Source organism: Coprinopsis cinerea, assembly GCF_000182895.1.
Source record: "Coprinopsis cinerea okayama7#130 chromosome 7 map unlocalized cont3.7, whole genome shotgun sequence".
Lineage (NCBI taxonomy): Eukaryota > Fungi > Basidiomycota > Agaricomycetes > Agaricales > Psathyrellaceae > Coprinopsis > Coprinopsis cinerea.
In genome coordinates, this window is record NW_003307538.1 from 1,228,058 (window position 1) to 1,247,024 (window position 18,967).

The window sequence follows — 18,967 nt, forward strand, 5'->3', positions numbered from 1 at the left end:
TCTATTTTGGCCTGACGTTATATACTGTCGAAGCTCAGGTGGAGGGAGTGGATTCAGGTATGCGGTAATCAGTTGGCAGTGACATCATTTAGTGTCTCACTAACCGGACAGGTATCCTCTCTGAGAGCTCCATTTCCTTTGGGAACATTGCCAGTATACCGAGAGAAATTGAAGACGAATTGGACAGCCCAGGAGCAAATAACAGAGCTACCGACTTCGTGAGGAGGGTGTCAGAGGGACGGTGTATTTACCCCTAACCCTAGTCACTCTGACATATCATTGTTGTTTGATGGCTGACTAACGCGCTCCCTGTGCTTTGCACTGGCCTCTCGTCTCCTCTTCATATCTCTCGACTCCTGAACAGCTTTCTGTGACAGGAACCCTACGAAGACTCGACATGACAACTGAAGCGGACTTGAAGAGCGAAATTGCTCGACTAACGGGTGAGTTTAGCACCCCATGTCCGAGGCGGTGTAATTGCCCCGCCTTGAAGAATTGAAGCGACGGGAGACTAATAGGATTCCCAGCGACGATAAATCAGCATAAAACGACAAATACTACCTATAGTGGAGGATACGGAGGATACCCTGGACGAGGACGAGGTGGAGGCTACAGGGGTGGCTATTATTCCTCCTATGGAGGATATAATAGTTATCCAGCGGCAGGCCGTGGAGGCACCCCTAGGTTTGCCAACAACAAGTACGTTCGTCCGGGCCTCCAGACATCGACATCGACCACGACAGTACCTACGACATCGGCTTCAGCAACAGCTTCAACAAGCAAGACATCAGTACCATCTTCATCGACATTTGACTTCAAGAGTGGATCTACATCAGCATCTTCGACTTCGACTCAACCATCGACAAGTTCTACAGTCAGTGCAGCAGGGACAAAGGATGTTGTTATTGGAGGAGTGGCATTTGAGAGTTCTGCCCGCTCGCTCGTGAGGAAGGACTGTAAGTTGTTCGTTGGATATTACCTTGCGATCCCCGCCTCTCGTTCGTCGGGCGAATGAGAACGGTGCTGATGAATACTTTGTGTTTCCCCCTTGCTTCCCTGCTTTAATTCCGTTGTGCGACTCTGTCGAATTGGATAATTGGTGGGTGGCAACGTACTCTAGTGGTGAAATCGAAACCTGTACCAGCAGGAAAGCCACCTTCCGCTGCACCCTTTCCTTATGTTCGCAAGTCTGGACATTTAGTAGCACCCAGTCGGTCGTACAAGCCCAAAATGCGGCGTGGTCGCAACCTAACACTCGACAACACACGCAAGTCTTGGAGGTGCGTGTTCGAGAATACTCTTTAGCTACCTTTCAGCTGCCTAAAATGCTTGCAGAGAAAATAAGAAGCGAAAATACCTCAACAAGCCATGTCCTCGGTTCACAACCACAGGTGCGCTTCCTGTTCTCACTTCGACGAAGTTGGTGTCTATGCACCTTCATTCATTTAATAACGTTGTCACTTCCCCCTTGTATTCCCGTTTTGACAGGTGCTTGCAATCGTGGCCTCACTTGCATGTACCAGCACGACCCATCCAAGATTGCTATCTGCTGGAACTTCTTGCAAGATAACTGTCCAAACACGGCGGAAACATGTCAGCTGTCTCATGATCCGACACCCGAACGGACACCTCTCTGCGTTCACTTCCTAAATAAAGGGCGTTGCACACGCGGAGGATGCCCATTCCCGCATGTGAACGTTGGTAAACGTGAAGGGATCTGTAGGGACTTTGCGGTCTTGGGATACTGTGAAAAGGGTCTCGATTGCGATAAGCAGCATATCCGGGAGTGCCCCGACTTTGCTGAGAACGGCACGTGTAGCACGAAAGGGTGCAAGTTACCCCATGTTATACGAGCCAATAGAGGACGCAAAGCGGCGACGGCACCAACGGCTGCTGTTATCTCGGACAAGGCTATGGATGTTGATGCGCCGGCAGCCAAGGATACTGACCCTGATTCCAGCGTGAAGGACGCGCCTATAATCTATGCGGAGGACGGCAAGCTTGGGGACGAGTATATTTCTCTAACCTTCCATGAGAGCGAAGAAGAAGAAGAATCAGACGAGGAAGAGGAGGAAAGCGAAGAATCAGATGAAGAGGAAGAAGAGGGCGAGTCCGAAGGCTCCGACGCCAAAGATAGTGAATCTGAGTAGATATACTTGTACAGTCTAGTTTATTTGAATTCGAAAAAGTTGTTTTGCCGCTGAACGGGAGTACCATCGGTGTTTAGCACAGCCACCGACTGGTTGGGTGTGTGAAATTGGGAATTGTTTGGGTCTTGTCATCTCTCTGTACTAGCAGTCCAGGGTGGGGATGGTATGGATTCGAGCTCGTCGTCGTCTTTTGCTCGTCGCCACCGACGAGCCGTATCCAGCCCCAAGAACGCCTACACCCCCTCGCAAATCACCCCGACATCCTCCACACGCAATGTCTCTGCGGCGTCCGCAGACACCCCACGACCACCCCGGACGGCATCGAGCATCATGATCTCTGTCAAACGAACCTTTACACCCTCCAAACGACGCAGCGGCGAGCATTCGTCGCACATGTCACGCTCCGGGATGTACTCTACGCCAGAAGAGCGCATGTCGCCCTGCCAGCCTCAAGTCACTCAATTCCATGCTCACAGTCATATTATCGCGGGACCAGCGCCGCCGACAATAGAGCAGATCGCCATGGGCCTTCATATATCACGGACGCCTCATTTACGACCTCTAACGTCGACAAGGAGTCCTTATTCCCAGAGAAACCACTCCGCCCCCGCACGCACCCGTCATGGGCACTCCCCAGTGTTGCCCCCACCCCCCACGCGGTCCAGTATGAAGAAACCGACGGCGACGGTGTCTTCCAGCTCGAGCCAAGCTAAGCTGCGCACGCCTGTGCCACCAGCATCGTCGCCCACCCCCACGACAAGCAGCAGCGCGGCGCCCAGCTCGTCCCGATCCACCCACTCGGGATTTTCATTCTCGAAATTCAGAATGGGCAGGTTTCTCTCTGGTTCACGATCTAGCTCGGCACCCTCATCATCGCTTATATCGACTCCTGTCTCGTCTCCGAGGCAGAGCACGAGTGACCTTGAAGCTCTGCAGCGCAAGGCCGTTCGATTCCAAAACACGGAGGACGAGGACGATGAAAGAGATTGATCTTTAGAGTGATTGTGGCACTCGTTTTTTCCCCGCACATGATGCTATTCCGCTTGCCGTTCGTCGACGCTGGCTGTCCTCAACAAAACGCTGCACAGTCACCAGCTAGTCGCGATTTTGGTGGTTCTTTTCCCCAGGTTGATGCAGGAGGGTTCGGCCGCTGGGGTTATCTCGGTGACTCACCACGTCATCCGGCATCGTCGTCTCGGACCAGCGCCCTTATTCCGGGCTTCATCCTTTCGCAATCTTCTTTCCAGTAGACCGGAACTCTGTTTGAGCATTTGGGTTAGGTATATGGCTTTACATTTACATGATGCATTGATGTATTTATCCCTCACCAGGCCGCCTTTTTACACCTCATGCTCAAACTCATCATCGTACAGGCACACGCATTATCTCCCTCCTCCGTGACGAACCTATCATTATTCACGATCCTCTTTATTACTTTTAAACAAGTTGTCATCATTACCATGGGCACTACATTAGTGTATACTGTAACATTTTTTTTGAATCCAAATCGTTGTGTAAAGTGTTGTTGATTTAACAAATTGATCCCGTCGGAGTACTGTCTCGGTGCCATAGCCGCGTCTAAAGTTGGAACACCACCGTCACCACAGTCGACCGTTGCAGCGCTCGATCCCCTTTTCTCTCTCCGTTTGCGGCCGTCGACGACCACCAAAGGCCCTGTCCATTTCTAATTTACTCCCCTCTAATCGGTCATAACAGAACTAAAAAAGCGACGCGAATTCATCGTCACCAACACTCGTTACAATAATGGCACCCGTGGAGACAGAGTACTATGATTTGGTATGGATTTGAGAGCTATAGGGCATAGATGGAATGACTGATGATCTTCGACATCGTTCCCGGTAGCTGGGCGTCCCAGTCGATGCGGACGATACGCAGCTCAAGAAAGCGTATCGGAAGCAGGCCATGCTTGTACGTTCTTCTTCATTTCGTTCTGCTGCAGCACCTAGCGCATCCTTTTTGGCTCCTTCACAGCCTTATGGAGTTCTAATTCATTTACTTATGGTGCCATATTCTGAAAATCCCAACGGTCATGCTGACTTCGCTGTCCCCGCTTGTCTCGCTATAGTATCACCCGGACAAGAACCCATCGCAGGACGCAGAAGAGAAGTTCAAGGAGATCAGGTGCGCTGGGGGATTTGCTCCATAGTGTAGCATTCATGGCGTATTGACGTCGGCATGTCACTCGCCCCTTTAGCAAAGCGTACCAAGTCCTGTCCGACCCGGTATGCTCTTTTCACTGTAACGGCTTAGTTTTCTGAACTATCAGCTGATTCAAACTTCTCTCCTTTACATCACAGAATCTCAGAGCAGTGTACGACAAGAATGGCGCATCAATGGTACGCCCATACCGAAGAACCAAAAAACCGCCAACACCCCTTTTGACGACATACTTTGAATTTAGGTTGACAAAGAGGGCAATGTCAACATCGAAGACGCCGCTGGATTCTTTGCCAATGTATTCGGAGGAGAGCGCTTCGCAGATTACGTGCGTATCTCATCTATCCATCTTTCTTTATATAAAAGACTGAAAGATCCCCGAAACTCTTACTTACAACCGTTCCTGTTCTTCTTTGAATCTCTAGATTGGCGAGATTGCCATCATGAAGGATATGACTTCGGTGGCGACGACGATGATGACGGAAGAAGAGAAGGCCGAGATTGAGAAGGCGATGAACGCGCATAAAGAAGAAGACAAGACGAAGCACGTTGCCGAGACCGCATACGTTCCACCGACCGCTGCTGCTGGTGCTGATTCCAAGCCCACCGCCTCTGGAGCTGCCAGCACCACTTCTCACACTGCTCCTGGTGAATCGAGTACCGCCTCATCGCTCGCACCCGACGCAGCATCAACAGCCACTTCAACCGGTACCACGACGCCTAATGGATCACCTGCCTCAATCGCCGAGGAGAAGGAGCGTGAAAGGAAACGACGGGCAGAACAGAGGGAGAAGCTGAGGGAGCACGAAGAGCAGAGGCGAAAGGTCATGCAGGAACGGGTAGCTGGTTTGACCACCAAATTGGTTGAGCGGTTGAGGCCATTCGTTGAGGCTAGGGACCCCGGGGGAAAGGATGATCCCGAGACCAAGGCCTTTGAAGAAAAGATGAGGAAGGAGGCTGATGATCTGAAACTCGAGAGCTTTGGCGTGGAGGTATGCATGGCATGTATTATCTCATTAGGGAATATGCTGACTTTTACTGTTCAGCTCCTGCACACTATCGGCAGCGTTTATGTGATGAAAGCCACATCTGCTTTGAAGTCGCGAAAGTTCTTGGGAATGTGTGTTGCTTGCACGAATTTGAGTGGAAATGTGCTTATCCTTCTCTAGTCCAGGATTCTTCTCCAGGTTAAAGGAGAAGGGGACCTTAGCGAAGGATATGTGGGGTGTCATCGGTAGCGCGTAAGTCTAACACCTTACTTCACTCTAGCTTAGGGACTAACTGTATTCTCTAGGCTGAGCGTCCGCGATGTCGTTATGGTGAGACGAATGGTGATTCATCTGAAGGATCCTCGCTTACACCGTTGCAGCAAATGGAAAAGGCTCAATTAAAGGGCGACGTCGACGAGGAAGAGTTGCGCGCTCTTGAAATGGACGTCACTGGGAAGATTCTGCTTGCTTCGTGGCGTGGAGCGCGTCTTGAAGTTGTCCAAGTCGTGCGAGAGGTGGGTCTCCTTGGCCACTCACGTATGCGTTCACTTACGATACTTTCAAGGTCTGCGAGAACGTCTTGAAAGAGCCCGGTGTCTCTGATCAAGTGCTTTACAACCGGGCAAAGGGACTGTTGTTGTTGGGTGCGATTTTCAAGTCCACCGTCCCTGACGAGTCCGATGAAGAGCGCCGTGAACTTGAGCGGTATGTTTTCTCCATCCCTGTTAACTTGCCCTTTGCTCATTGCTACCCATTCCATCCAGAATGGTCGCTGAGGCTGCCAAGCCAAAGAAGAAGGCACCCAAGGATAAACACAAGAAGGCTACCGTTGAAAAGGAGAAGAGCCCCGCTCCAACACCCGCACCTGGCGCGTCACCTGCCACTGGCGCCACCGCCTAAGGACCCCTCTTTCCCAATACCTTGAATGCTTCAAACGATGGCCCCGGCCTGCACCTATGTACTACACTTTACTTCTCAGGGTTATCTAACGTCCCATGCTTTCTAATGTACAGGGTTCTGGATTCACATCCCTCAGGCTTTGCATTTTGTTTCGAATCTTTCCTTTCAACCTAATTCTTTTTCCCGATTACTTTCTCTCTTCATCCTAGATTACACTTATATGGTGGAACGGATCATTCTTCTTCTTAGTGTCCAATACTAATGGTTATCGATTGCATGTGCCTTGCTTGATTTATTTGGGTTTCCTTAGGGAGTTGCTCTGCAGCGTTCCAAGCTTTAAAACTTTGGCAAACGCATGCCGAGACACATTGATCGGCCAAGTCTTCCTTCTAACGGCCTGATGGTCTAGTAGTATGATTCCTTGTTAGGGAGCATCAGCTCATTTCGAGGAGGTCCCGGGTTCAATTCCCGGTCAGGCCCGTAAGTGATTTACGGAGTGATGTCTTTTTTTGTCTCGCTAGCCCTTTTTGGATTCCTTGGACTGCCCATGACTGACACACCCAAACACTACTATCACAGTTGTGAACAATGCTACATCACAATCGAAAGGTACTACAGTATTCTGTGGATTTTTAGATATTACAAGAGGGGTGCTATGACGTTGGCTTTCCAGCACTGTCCAGAGTAAAGGCCGTTTGCACCTGGGACAGAGTGTCAGTATAAATAGACGACCAAAGGGTAGAAGATTCCCTCACCTGGGACAAGAAAGATGCGTCATTGAGGACTCTTAGGCCTGTTAGAGCCAGGCCCTTGGTGACAGCCATCATAGCCTCGTGGGCCTTCTGCGTTTTGGCAGCTTTCTCAAATGCCGGTGTATGGTTCCCTCCGTGGGGTAGAGTCGGAATTGCTGTTCGAAAAGAAGAACATAGCCATTAGCACCCCTGACTGCTCGACGGAACAGTTGTGCGCAGTCGGAGGCAGAGCAGAGTCGACTTACCAAAGGCCGGGTGAATAACGGGGAGAGCTAGTGTCGGAGAAATTAAGACAGGCTCGGATCTACACTTTTCGAAGTGGGTGGATCAAATGGGACACATACCATATGAGATGTTTCCCTGTTGGAGCGGAAGGACGAAGGAATTGGAACAGGTCGAGGGATAGATAAGCTCGTTGGCAGGAAGGAATGGAAGGGAATGACTAACAAAATCTGTAGATGCTGTCGTACCGGCGTCTGTCGTCTGGACCCCGTACCGAGCACTGACCACGTCGCTGAAGTATTGAGCTGTTCCCAGCGTCAGTTGAGAACTCCATGGTGGGCACCTCGGAAAACTGAGAAATCAGGCAGCTCACCCAGAACGGTATTTTGGCGTAAGTCATAATAAGGAAGCTCTGTTTTCAGGTCAACACTACATGACGTCGCCATTCCGGCCGCTCTGTTGTCGAATTTATGGAAATCAGTAGGTTCCATGCGCTCGATTCGAATTGACCTCACTGGAAGCAGTTTTTAACGCGCTGGACGAGGTCCTTTAGTTCCATAGAGGTCGGTGCGCGGACAAGCCATCGCATCTTGGCATAATCCGGGATGACTGGTGGATCAGGAAAAAAGTGCGACAAGCGAGGGTCGTTAGACTGACAAGCTCGCGTTCCACAACAATGGATACAGTAAGTCACTTGCCATTTGGAGACCAATCCTTGCCCTGGATTACGCCATGGATGCGGTGGTCGGGCTTGAGTTGTTGCCTAAGCATCGATATGCTGGAGTACGCTAAAAATGCAGCGTCTAGAGCGTTCGTTCCTTCCCTGTCGAAAATCGTAAGCGATTCGTATCTCTTGCGGAGTTTCAAGACATACCAGGGGGCAGCTCCGGCGTGCGCGCTATTCCGGCAATCAGAAACGGGTCCTAGGACAAGAATCTTCGAACGGACCTATGACCAAAGAATTCCACTTCGATAGCCTGCATGGCAATTGTCGGTCCTATGCTAGCGGAGTGAGGTTCACCAGGGCTTGGGTGGCACCTATGATGTGAAATGTGCCAGTAATCAGCGAAAAGGAAGCCAAGACCTATGATTTCGTATTACTCACATGAGACAGACGTCCATATCATTGTATGCGCCACGTTCCAGGAGAATAACCTTCCCACCTCCTGCTTCCTCAGCTAGCGAAGACGTCGGTACAGTCAGTTAATCGTAAATCACGCGATCAAAAAGCAAAGGAGAGGGCAACGCTATCGGGCAGGTAGCGGCTCGGGCAGAGGTAGATTGAGTGTGGTCGATCGAGAGATGGGTATGTAAACTTACCAGGTGTTCCCAAAAGCACTATTTTCCCCGAGATTTTGTGTTTCTCCATCGCAGCTTTGAGAGAAAGCGCCACGCCTACGCCGCTGACGGCAATGAGATTGTGGCCACAGGCGTGCCCAATCCCGGGCAACGCATCCATTTCGGAGTTGACGCCCACGACGCGACCTCCAACGCCGAAAGAAAATTCGGCTCGCCACGCTGTAGGTAATTCTGGCAGGTAGTGCCTCGTTACCTGGAAGCCTTGTTCGGAGAGAAATCCTGTTAGAAGATCATGTGCATATCTAAAAGCAGAAAATCGGAGAGTCAACATTGTGTGAACAAGTGGTAAGCCCCCTTGCAGACTGGTGCTTCTGCTCCCAGGCGAGGTCTAAGGCACACCTACTTTTCTTCAAACATTATCTCTGGATGGGCTAGCCAGGAACGAAGAGGTCAATAGGAAGAACAGTTTCCTGGGAACCTGGAGCGACATACCGTGAAGGTCGAGGCTAAGTTCTCGGAGCTTCGCGTCGAGCGAGTCCAACGTCTGCTCGATGGTACTAACCACCGAAATGTCCGTATTCGAGTCCGTTCCGCGCTGTGACACGCTGTATGACGGCGGCGATTCCAATTGGCTCACTGGAGACCACAGACCACCGCCTTTTGACGAAAAGTCACAGCAAGGACTCCAACATGGTGGGTGTTCCTGGGAACGGTCCATGTTTAGCAATAATCAGAGGTAAGACGCATGAGGTGCTCACCTTTGAAGTTGGATGGTCGATTATGGACCTGGAAGGAGCGGAGGGGACAGGCTCGGTCTCGCGGACGGAGCTCGAGGGATTATCGCGTTGTACGCGGCGACGGGAGCGAGCAAAAAAGGCAGAAAAGCAGCCTGAGAGTGGGGAAAGGGACTGCATGTCAGTGGAGGGAGTCGAAGGAATGGGTTCGGATTAGAAAAGGTGATCATTTTGAATAATAGCCTCAGATCGTGGCTGAGATCCAGAAATTCAGTCTGCGATCGTTGAATGCCAATATGGCGGGGCTCTGCCAAAAAGCAGCCACGATGGCCGTCTAAATGCGCGTTCCGGGGACATCGGTATTGGGTAATAATGAACCGACAGTTCTCATCCCATCACTGCACCATGAGCTGCCCCCCAATCATATTCACTATGGCGATGCGATTTGCGCATTCACCCGCTTGGCGACATGCTCGTTTTCTTCTCCTTCTAGCCAGCTCCACCTCCCACTCCGACGCCAGTGGAAGCCCGACGCAGATCCACTACCCGTTCTCGGCGAAGATCTGAGAAAAAGAAAGAGCAAGAATGCATCTTTGCGATTAAAATGACGTGGTATGAGTATACATACAGGAATAGGAGCGCCTAGCATTGTCCACGAATGATAAAGAACCAGGATGGAGAGGAAAATAGCTAGCAGGGATCGAGAGGATTCAAACACAGCCGTCTTCGCGAAAGAAAGTTTTGCAGCTTCGTTACCCTCGGAAAAAATCCCCAAGCTTCTTCCAAAAGCCTGCTTTCTCTGGCTGCTTGTCATGGCCGGCTAAACCCACTATAACCTTTCCTGAACGAGAATTAAGTTGGCACAAGTCCGTAAGAAAGGGTGGTTCGCCTTCGATTGGGGGCCCATGGGTTCCCATCAGGACCATAGTCTCCTTGTCTGTAGCTTTCAGCACCTTGACCTTCCTCATCAGGGCTGGGAGAACGTGGAGTTCTCCCTTTCTCGTGTTGAGTTGTATCAGCCCAGAGAAGGTTTCCGGAAGATGTACTGTGATATCCCCTATGTCACATACTCGATTCAGCAAAGTGTGTGATCATCTCAGTTCAGGGATAACTTCACCTTGTGCAGATATGACGTCGAGCCCGATACGAGGTCGGGCAGGGTTGGCCATAGGGAGCTATACCAGGTGACAATCCATACGTTATCGACGAAACAGCGGGATGTCCATATCTCGTTACTCACCAACTTCAACTCAATACACCCGGACCCGCTGGCCACAGATACATTTGCTCTGGGTGATTCATTGATGTTACCCGTAGTCGCTAACGAGAGCTGTATGGACCCCGAACTAGTTTTGAACGAAGCATGAGGAAGAACTGGTCTCTTGCCATTCTTCTTCCGCTTCTTGGTGCTACTAACGGGGGTTCGAGGGTCGATATGGAACGTTCCTATGGTTCGTCACATTTCATAAGTTTGACAGAACCCTACTATACTCTGGGCAAATGTACCGACCGATTATGTCCTCCTTCTTGGACGCTAGATGTATCTGATTGACTGTAGCTGGCGTCTCCGGATTCACTACGGTGTTCCCAGAGAACGCTGATGTCGATGTAGACGGAATCTGCAGCTGCTGGCGGTGGTTGTGGTGATATTGCGACTGGGATCCCGAAGCTTCTGGCACTGCAGGCAAAGGGGCGTTATAGTTGTTCTGTGTGTATGGTGGAGGTTTCTCTGTTTCATGGTGAGCCTATGGGGACACGGTTGATCAACAAGCTTCCGCATTTGACGAGACCTTACTGTTCTGGTTGAGCTCCCCGCACCCGGTGTCGCTTTGGGCTCCTTGCTTGTTGGTTTCTTCGTCGACGGCCTATGTTCCAAAATCATTGCTCAGGCTCTGTGGCGAAAGTGGAGGAGACTAAGAACCTCACCAAGCTGCGGAAGGTTTGAAACCTGTACCCATGGAAGGCTGTGATATCTGACGGTCAGCCAGCCCGATGATTTACAGCACTTGCTGCCGCGCAGCCCAGGCGTGGCCTGTTGATCCCGCTCCTCGCCATCGCTTATCACTACCGAAAATGACGATAGGTGGTCTCGGTTCTGCTTTTCCCTTTGCTTTTGAAAAAATACTTCGCGGAATGTAATCAAGGCCGAATGAAAAAATGAACAGTGCATGGGCCTGACCGGGAATTGAACCCGGGACCTCCTCGATATGAGCTGGTGCTCCCTAACAAGGAATCATACTACTAGACCATCAGGCCGTTAAATAAGCTTTCCAAGGAGCCTCCACGACTGGCGGGAGGGGGTCCCCAAACCAAGAGAGAGTTGTTTCGATCCACCAAAACGCGAATCCATCCAGAAGGCATCTTTATTAACGGTAAATTTCCAGTAGTATACATGCATGGGGTAAGTGTCAACCTAACTAGGACTAATGAGATGGTGGTACACAAGCGACAGTGTTTAACAACAGCAAAAGACAGAGACTGTTCAAGAGAAGGGGTGTCCGAGATAGATGCATCCTTTAAAGAACACCTGATTGCTATAACTACAAGAAAACACATGATGCACAAAGACAGAGAAAGGGGGTAGACAAAAACCAGGGACAAGGTGAAGGAGAGAGCCAAGTAAAATGAAGGGAATAAAGTTACTGAATAACACAATTTCCAGCAGACTTTGCGTTTCGTTTATGACGCCGTGGATCTGGTGAAAGCGAGCCAAGTGTTCTAGTTGTGGGGTGAGTAATAGGACCTGGGTAACTCATAGCAACTCCTGCTGAAGAGGTGGATAGTTCTGAAATCAGTTGCGTAGAGGATCTGTTGTGTTCGGATTCCGCAGTGGACGCAAGACCTCCAGTGTACCGAGAACCCTTCTGAGCTCGACCACCCGACGAAGACGCTGACCTATTGCGACTTCCTGACCCAGAGTTGAGGCTTTCTGCCGCAGTAGCAGCACTTCGGAGGCTGCTCATGTTGGTACTGTCGCTCGTGACTGACAGAGGTCGCTCCGGTCTCTTGGAGAGTAGGGTCGGTCGTCTACGACGAGGTTCTTCCGGCCCGGGTTCTTGCGGTGCTGGCGTCGATGAAGGCGACTTGGCCGGCTCGGGCGTCAAGTTGGATCGGGAACGCTTGAAAGCCGCCTTGAACTTGAACGCAGTAGGCGGTGATTCCGAATGCGCACCGACGACGCCAATGGGCGACGAGGGCGGAGGTGTTTCAGTCCTCGCGCTGGACGGACTAGAGACGAAGGGGACATCCGACATGGCAACCGGAAACCTCGTATCCCCCAGGAGATCCTTTGGATTGGAGTAAGCGCTTGAAGGATTGCCCTTTTCCGCGTACTGCGCGTAGAGTAGAAGCTGAGCGCGTAGATCGCATGTTGGAGGAGCACTGGCAGCGCATTTGGCATGAGAAATAAGGCTGCACTGGGCACAAAGAACAGCACTCTTCTTGACATTCAAGAGACACACTCGACACATCATGGCTATGTCGAAAGTTTAGTTCTGGACTCATCTATTCATAGCCAGTTGAATTACTTACGTTTACTGAATGTCGTTTTGACAAAGGTATGTTCTCTTGGTGAAATGTCATTCTCAGGAGGCGGCCGAACAGAAAGGTTCGATGTGCGGCGACTGATAGGAGCAACCCTCCCAGCGTCACCGCGTACGAAACCTTCGGATACGGGAGAGTCGGGAGTCTCGAACTGGTTAAAGTAACGGCTGACGTCCGACTTCTGCATATCCGTGCTGACACGCCGAAGGAACGGAATGCTATCTTGAGGTCGCAAATCCTGATAGAGTATGGTTTCAGCCATCGCATTGTCGCTATTCAAGCGCAGACAAACCTTTAGCTCCATCCAGTTGGCCTTCAGCCACTCATGCTCGCAGAGAAGTTCAGCAGTAGGCCTATTGTTCGGATCTTTCTGAAGGCATTGCTTGAGGAAATCTTCGAGCAGCTCTGAGCAACCTTCAGGTAGAGGGGGCATATCGTCCTCGACAATACGGAACATCACTGTTGCATCATGATTAAACCAAGGAAGGGATCGTCGATGGAATTCTTTGACGTACCAGACATGCTATTAGTGATGTCTGCGTATGGAGGACGACCCGTCAACAGTTCAATCACAGTGCAACCCAAAGACCAAATGTCCGACTTGATGGAGGCGCCCTTGAGTTCGATCACCTCAGGCGCCATCCAGTTGGGCGTTCCAGCCACATCCTTGATCTCGCGCTCCATCGCTCGAAGGTTGAGAGAAACTCCGAAATCCGAAAGCTTGACGTTGCCGTTCTTCGTGGTAAGGATGTTCGCAGCCTTGAGATCGCAGTGGACTACGTCACTGGTGTGTAGGTAGTGCAAACCTTCCAAGATCTTGACGACATAGCTTGCGACAAGGCGCTCGTTGAGTTTACCGAAGGCCTTGAGGGTTTGGCCAAGAGATCCATTCTCTGCGTATCTAAACGAAAGGGAATTAAAATACGATCGAGATGGGAGAATGCTTCGGCTCACTCAAGCACGATACTTAGTGTATCCTCATCTCTGGCCATTCCTTCATACTTGACGATGCTAGGATGAGAGAGACTCTTGACGAGATCAACCTCCCGCATGAGCTGCGTGACCTCCTCTTCCTTCAAGCCTTCCAAACGGATACGCTTGACAGCAACCATTTGTCCGGTGTTGAGGTTAAGCGCCCGATAGACAGAGCCAAATTGGCCGCGGCCAATGCAGTTACCCAGTTGCTATGAAGCCATATCTCAGAATCTCGATCACTTGGTACAAGAAGCTAAAGGACACTCACAAAGTGTGTTGGGGGCTTCCCTGCTTCCTTCACGATGAGCGCCCGACCCGTACTTCCATCGAGCGAGTTTCGGGCCAACAGATCGCTAGCACTGGTCGCAGCCGATGTAACCCCAAGGTTAACCATACTCTCAATCCTGCCACGAGCTGGCCTGGCGGCCACATCGTCGTAAGAGTTCGGCCTTCCTCTGCGACCACTTGCACCCTCGATCTCACTTTGGAACCTCCCACGAAGACGCGGCCTTTCTAGGAGTATATTGTCGCCACCAGGAGATGTCGGGGTTGAAACGCCAGTGCTTCGATCGCGGGGGAAGGGTACGAGGGAATCATCAGAACCTCGAGAACCAGGAGCATCGTCACTTCGGGGTGCAAGTGACGTTCGCGTGGGAGTAGCTGGCTTCGTACTGTGCCTGCGCAATAGAACCCTCCCGGAAGGCGACCTCGATGTCGAACTGTCCGGACTGGCATCTCGACGCAACGCGACTTCCTTGGGCAGTAATCCCGGGGTATCAATGCTGTGCCTAGGTCGGTGCGTGGGTCGTCGAGGCAGCGGCTGCGAACCATCATCATGTAAGCGATTGGCGCCAACAATAGCGATCTTGCGAGGGGAAGACTTGGAAATTGACACAGGACTTGCCCTAGATAAGCTTTCATCTGGATCGAGGATGCTTGAACGAGCCGGGTTTGGCATCTGGAATGCGTCGAAGAAGTCATCGGGCCACTTTCCCTTACGGAGGTGGACGGCTGGCCTTTCATTGCGCTGATCATGGGATGCGTTACCCCTCTCCTTTGTCTCACCACCAACCCTCGTCGCAACTCTAGAGATGCTCTCGTCCGTTTCCTCTGCCACCCTCGTCATCTGAACTTCGCCGCTCCTCCTGTCTCTATGCTTGGGTATATCTATAGAAGATGACCGCGCAAATGTTTCTGAGATGGAACTGCCCTCCGCACGCGTCAGGGAGGGAGCAGCGGAGGTTAGATCGGTCGTCACCGTTCGAATGGTGCCGTACCTATTGCCAAGATTCCCTTGACCATTGTCGAGGAGGCTAGAAGGCGCGGTTGATAAAGTAGTGGACGAAAGTACGCTAGATGCCATGGACTGTCGGGACTGTCGGATGTTTGGAATGGAGTCCCGGACAGATATGTCACCAATCGTGGCTTGGGTCGAACTTGCGATCGAAACTCGCGTGGGGGAAGCGGTAGCCCTTGACCAGGCAGATAGTCCACCGACGTCATTAGACTTTGATGCTTGTTTCCGTAAAGGAGATTTTGGTGGAGGAGGCGGTCTCTTAATGATTGGTACGGCCATCTGTTTAACTTCGATTTCCTCCCCGTCCTCATCCATCGAATCCTCATCCTCTACCCCACGTATCGTCTGAACTGACTCGACGGACTTTTCCCCTGGGCTATATGAACGTAACGGTGGAAGGTCGGAGGGAGGGGACCAGCGTTTCCTGGTGGGAGATGCTGGAGATTGGGGGTTGGTTGAGAGGAGGTTGGGCGTCGAGTTGGACGACTTTGACAACGTGCCATACGGACTCGGGGGAAGGGGTTTGCTCTTGCCCTGGCCAGACATGTATTTGGATCTGGATGGCACAGGGGATTCAACGAACTTGATGAGTGCGATGATCGTTTGAGCAACACGTGCAAGCGACTCGCTGCTGCCGTCGATGAGGTCGTCCTGCTGGAACAGGTCTTCGCCTGAAAGTCCATACGAGGCACAGCCCGCGAGAAACTTGGTGACATTAGACGACTTGGTGACTCCATCTTCGCGCGGATCAGGGCGGACTACAGAACTCGACCGCAACTTGTTCAACAGTCTAATAGCACACGGCGTTAGGATTACATTGACGAGAAGATATTGGATAATTGATACCCACTGGCATAGAACGAATCCATCTCGGAGAGCGTCACAGAACAGCTTCCTTTCCCGTTCCTCACCAGCTCCGGTAGTAGGCGAGCTTTGGGACGTGGTAGGACTAAAGGGTCTACTCCAGATCCTCTCCAGTCGCACCAATGCTGCCGTTCGAGCTTCAACCTCCTTCCAATCCCTCACACCGGCATCCGTCTTCGCCATGTGCGGTGGCGGCTTCAGTATTTCCTTGCAGAGCATACTTGTCGCCGTCCTAATCAAGTCGCGGTGCTCTGGATTACTAGGAAGAAGCAATGAGCCTGCGGAGATGTTGAAATGGCGGTTTTGTGAGTAAGCACGCTGGGAGGGAGTTCTCGACCGTGGTCGGATGGGGGAAGGGGGTTCTCCGTGGAATGGTGATGGGGACTGACGGGAAGTAACATCGAGAGATGGACGTCGTGCGTAGTCTGCGGATGTACGTCGTGGTGACTCGATAGGTTGTCGACGGGGAGAGTCGACAGATGGACGTCGTGGCGTTGGGGACGGACTCGATGACAGCGGAAGATGAGATGTCGACGCTGAAGCACCACCTCGTGAAGGTGTTGCGACTCGAATTCGGTTGGAAGGGGAACAGGCGCATGCTGGACTTGACGCACGTGGAGTAGCAGAACCACTGGTTTTTGATGGTGAACGTATGGGCGTGACTCGAGAAGTCGAGTAGGGTGTAGGGGAATGAGAAGGACTGGCGGGGACATGGCGAACTCGGGTTGGGACCGGGGATTCGCTAGAGGTAGAGGGCAATGAAGGTGACGAGGGTGAAGGCGGTATTGCAACGGGAACTGACTTGGATGAACGATGTCGTGTTGGCCCCTGGGCAGTAGTTCGCGGTGATGGGAGCGATGGTGCACTAATCTCCTTCGGTGGGGCCGGCTGCATACTGACCCGCCGGGTTCTCGGGCGAGTTGGAGAGACGAGAACATCAGCATTAGAAGAAGACGAAGCAGGCACAGCTGATTGGGACTTGGGCGAAGGCAGAGCTTGTGAAGAGAGGTGGAGGGCCGGTGATGACATTGATGCCTGTCTCATTGAAGGCGTAATGAAGCTGGTTTTCCCAGCAACTCTCTCCTTGGGTCGCTGACTACCATCGTTCGACGTTGCTGGAGGTTCTTGCCCACTTTTGCCACGGAATGTGACCTTGCGGAAGACGTTCAATTTGTGGGATGGAGCCTCGTCACTCTTATGGATCTCTCTTTCCTTCTCCTTTCCTTTCTTGGCCTTGGCGGTTATCGTCGCGAACTCATCCACCGGCGGGGTCGGGACTTTCTTGGAACGTGTAGCGGTGCGGAAACTGTTCTCGAAGAAGCGTTGGAAGGACCTCGAGGCGGTTTCCGAAGTGGATGATGTCGAAGTGAAAACATCGGGCGCTGGCGCCTGTTGAGGATACCGTGAAGATGACGCTTCAGGAGGAGGGTTGGGCCGACGCGAGTGGGAAGATATGGGCAATGGCCGGGAGACCTGAGGGACCTTAGCACTTGAAACGAGTGCCGCCGCCATGAAGGTTCATCGAACTGCGACCAGCGGACAGTGCTGGTAAGCCTTCTGGGACCCTGAGCAACTTGAAATGCTGTGAAGTGGGCAAATCAACCAGGTTCTGAATGAAGTGCACCTATACAAAGGGGTCAGTTTGTCCTTTAACAAAGTCGGGGGCATTGTGGACGCCGCAGTCGGCGGCGACGGCGTTTCATCGACATGATATCACGTCGGAAAGAACTCTGCACAACCAGACAGAACATGAACATACCTAGAAGCTATTCCTTCCCAGCACCCGCAAAAAGAAATTCAACGGCCTCTTGCTTGCCTAGAGGCTGCGGCAATTGTCAGAATTGCGGTGGGCTTGGGGTCTTGCGGACTTGGGGTGATCAACACGAAGAAAACGTGGTCGTCGCAATCAAACCTTGAGGGGCGTTAATTGACGCCTATAAGCCTCAAGGCAGCTGTAAATGGTGACTGTCAGAACAAACCGGAATCAAAGACAAGCTGTGAGACCTTGGAGAGCCTTCAAGGGCCTTTGGTGGTACCTTTCTCCTGCGCCACGAACAATTTGTTCAGGCAAGCAGGCTACAGCTGACCTCGGAAAGAGTAACGGCAGAGAACCTGACCCTCAATCTGGCAAACACAACATATTTTCGGGCCAATTGGAAATCCTTTCTCGCGCCTACCTCGCGACACCCGGATTGCATTCCCAAATCATTATTCATCATACGAACCTCCTTACGACAATCATCATAATAGTATCACATCCTACCAACCAAGACTGGAATGAAAAATCTATGATACCAGGCATGACGCGCAGAGAAAGGGGACGATGCCAACCTTACCCCACAGCTCAACCCTAAAACGGCACGATCGGTATTGATTACCCTTTTGATCATCATGGAACGACGTGCTGCCATCCAAGTGACGTACAACCAGAGTGATTATGACCCGTCGAAGCCTACACCTCCTATTCTATGCCCTCTTCAGGCCGCGTCTTGTCCTCCAGCGCACCGCCCTCGTCCTACTCAAACCACCATTGTTGTTGAGACCGTCGCACATCCCGCTAGCCGAGGAACGTGTTCCACTCTCGACCACCTTCCCTCATGTGACAAGGCCATCAGAACCAGTCCGCCCCGGTTTCGGTACAAATGAGCCCGTCAGGTGGTACAAGGGCGAGGCAGCGACGATGACGAACTGGGTTAAATGTTTTCTCCAAGAGGTTAAAACAGAGCAGACATGTTGCAGATAACCAATCCGGGTGCAAATAACAGGTGAAAGAGAGAGAGAGAAGTGTCAATGACCTTGGGAGTATACTGCAAGTAAACTGGTCTAGTTTCTTTGGAGTACTGCCTCACTTTTCAGAAGAGCTGTCAATCGCATTGCGTCGATGAGTTCATGGGGCCATAGAAGGAGGTGGTATGTTCCCATGATCTGGAAGAAGGAAAGAAGTTCAGAGTTCTTCTCCAAAGCTTGTGGAAGCAGTCACAGGTTCGCCGATAGAAGCACAGACACGTCGCGGCTCTATCGTGGCCTCTATCTGATGTAGACAACGATAGCATTCGTTGATGCC

General features: G+C 51.6%; 6 protein-coding genes and 2 non-coding genes across 8 annotated transcripts; 4 read left to right on the forward strand and 4 right to left on the reverse strand.

Annotated features, from left to right (window-relative positions):
* Positions 1 to 380: 380 nt before the first annotated feature.
* On the forward strand, positions 381 to 2,150 carry CC1G_00849 (CCCH zinc finger protein; the record flags this gene model as incomplete). The annotated part of the gene is made up of 5 exons (XM_001831250.2): positions 381 to 443; positions 528 to 956; positions 1,145 to 1,280; positions 1,336 to 1,391; positions 1,489 to 2,150. The coding sequence occupies exons 1-5, from the start codon at positions 398 to 400 to the stop codon at positions 2,148 to 2,150; spliced, it is 1,329 nt and encodes a 442-aa protein (XP_001831302.2). The 5' UTR covers positions 381 to 397.
* Positions 2,151 to 2,315: 165 nt separating this feature from the next.
* CC1G_14824 (hypothetical protein) lies at positions 2,316 to 3,140 on the forward strand (the record flags this gene model as incomplete). The annotated part of the gene is made up of 1 exon (XM_002910799.1): positions 2,316 to 3,140. One exon carries the CDS (start codon positions 2,316 to 2,318, stop codon positions 3,138 to 3,140), a length of 825 nt encoding a protein of 274 aa, XP_002910845.1.
* A 774-nt stretch (positions 3,141 to 3,914) lies between these two features.
* CC1G_00850 (DnaJ domain-containing protein) lies at positions 3,915 to 6,217 on the forward strand (the record flags this gene model as incomplete). The annotated part of the gene is made up of 13 exons (XM_001831251.1): positions 3,915 to 3,947; positions 4,014 to 4,079; positions 4,237 to 4,292; positions 4,366 to 4,393; positions 4,469 to 4,507; positions 4,573 to 4,656; positions 4,754 to 5,320; positions 5,375 to 5,448; positions 5,498 to 5,569; positions 5,623 to 5,647; positions 5,698 to 5,832; positions 5,883 to 6,022; positions 6,082 to 6,217. The coding sequence occupies 13 exons, from the start codon at positions 3,915 to 3,917 to the stop codon at positions 6,215 to 6,217; spliced, it is 1,455 nt and encodes a 484-aa protein (XP_001831303.1).
* A 394-nt stretch (positions 6,218 to 6,611) lies between these two features.
* On the forward strand, positions 6,612 to 6,697 carry CC1G_20150. Its single transcript has one exon. It is a non-coding gene; the product is annotated as a tRNA-Pro (tRNA).
* Positions 6,698 to 6,870: 173 nt separating this feature from the next.
* Positions 6,871 to 9,404, reverse strand: CC1G_00851 (aminoacylase 1-like protein 2; the record flags this gene model as incomplete). Its single annotated transcript, XM_001831252.2, has 13 exons — positions 6,871 to 6,918; positions 6,973 to 7,124; positions 7,215 to 7,241; positions 7,440 to 7,496; positions 7,565 to 7,647; positions 7,886 to 8,014; positions 8,066 to 8,089; positions 8,140 to 8,229; positions 8,297 to 8,369; positions 8,512 to 8,792; positions 8,894 to 8,912; positions 8,983 to 9,193; positions 9,249 to 9,404. 13 exons carry the CDS (start codon positions 9,402 to 9,404, stop codon positions 6,871 to 6,873), a joined length of 1,350 nt encoding a protein of 449 aa, XP_001831304.2.
* Positions 9,405 to 9,976: 572 nt separating this feature from the next.
* Positions 9,977 to 11,182, reverse strand: CC1G_14825 (hypothetical protein; the record flags this gene model as incomplete). The annotated part of the gene is made up of 6 exons (XM_002910800.1): positions 9,977 to 10,281; positions 10,342 to 10,399; positions 10,465 to 10,670; positions 10,735 to 10,969; positions 11,020 to 11,089; positions 11,151 to 11,182. The coding sequence occupies 6 exons, from the start codon at positions 11,180 to 11,182 to the stop codon at positions 9,977 to 9,979; spliced, it is 906 nt and encodes a 301-aa protein (XP_002910846.1).
* A 212-nt stretch (positions 11,183 to 11,394) lies between these two features.
* CC1G_20151 lies at positions 11,395 to 11,480 on the reverse strand. The gene has a single exon. It is a non-coding gene; the product is annotated as a tRNA-Pro (tRNA).
* A 383-nt stretch (positions 11,481 to 11,863) lies between these two features.
* On the reverse strand, positions 11,864 to 17,415 carry CC1G_00852 (STE/STE11/cdc15 protein kinase; the record flags this gene model as incomplete). The annotated part of the gene is made up of 6 exons (XM_001831253.2): positions 11,864 to 12,699; positions 12,756 to 13,005; positions 13,060 to 13,290; positions 13,341 to 13,668; positions 13,722 to 13,951; positions 14,011 to 17,415. 6 exons carry the CDS (start codon positions 17,413 to 17,415, stop codon positions 11,864 to 11,866), a joined length of 5,280 nt encoding a protein of 1,759 aa, XP_001831305.2.
* Between the last annotated feature and the right edge of the window lie 1,552 nt (positions 17,416 to 18,967).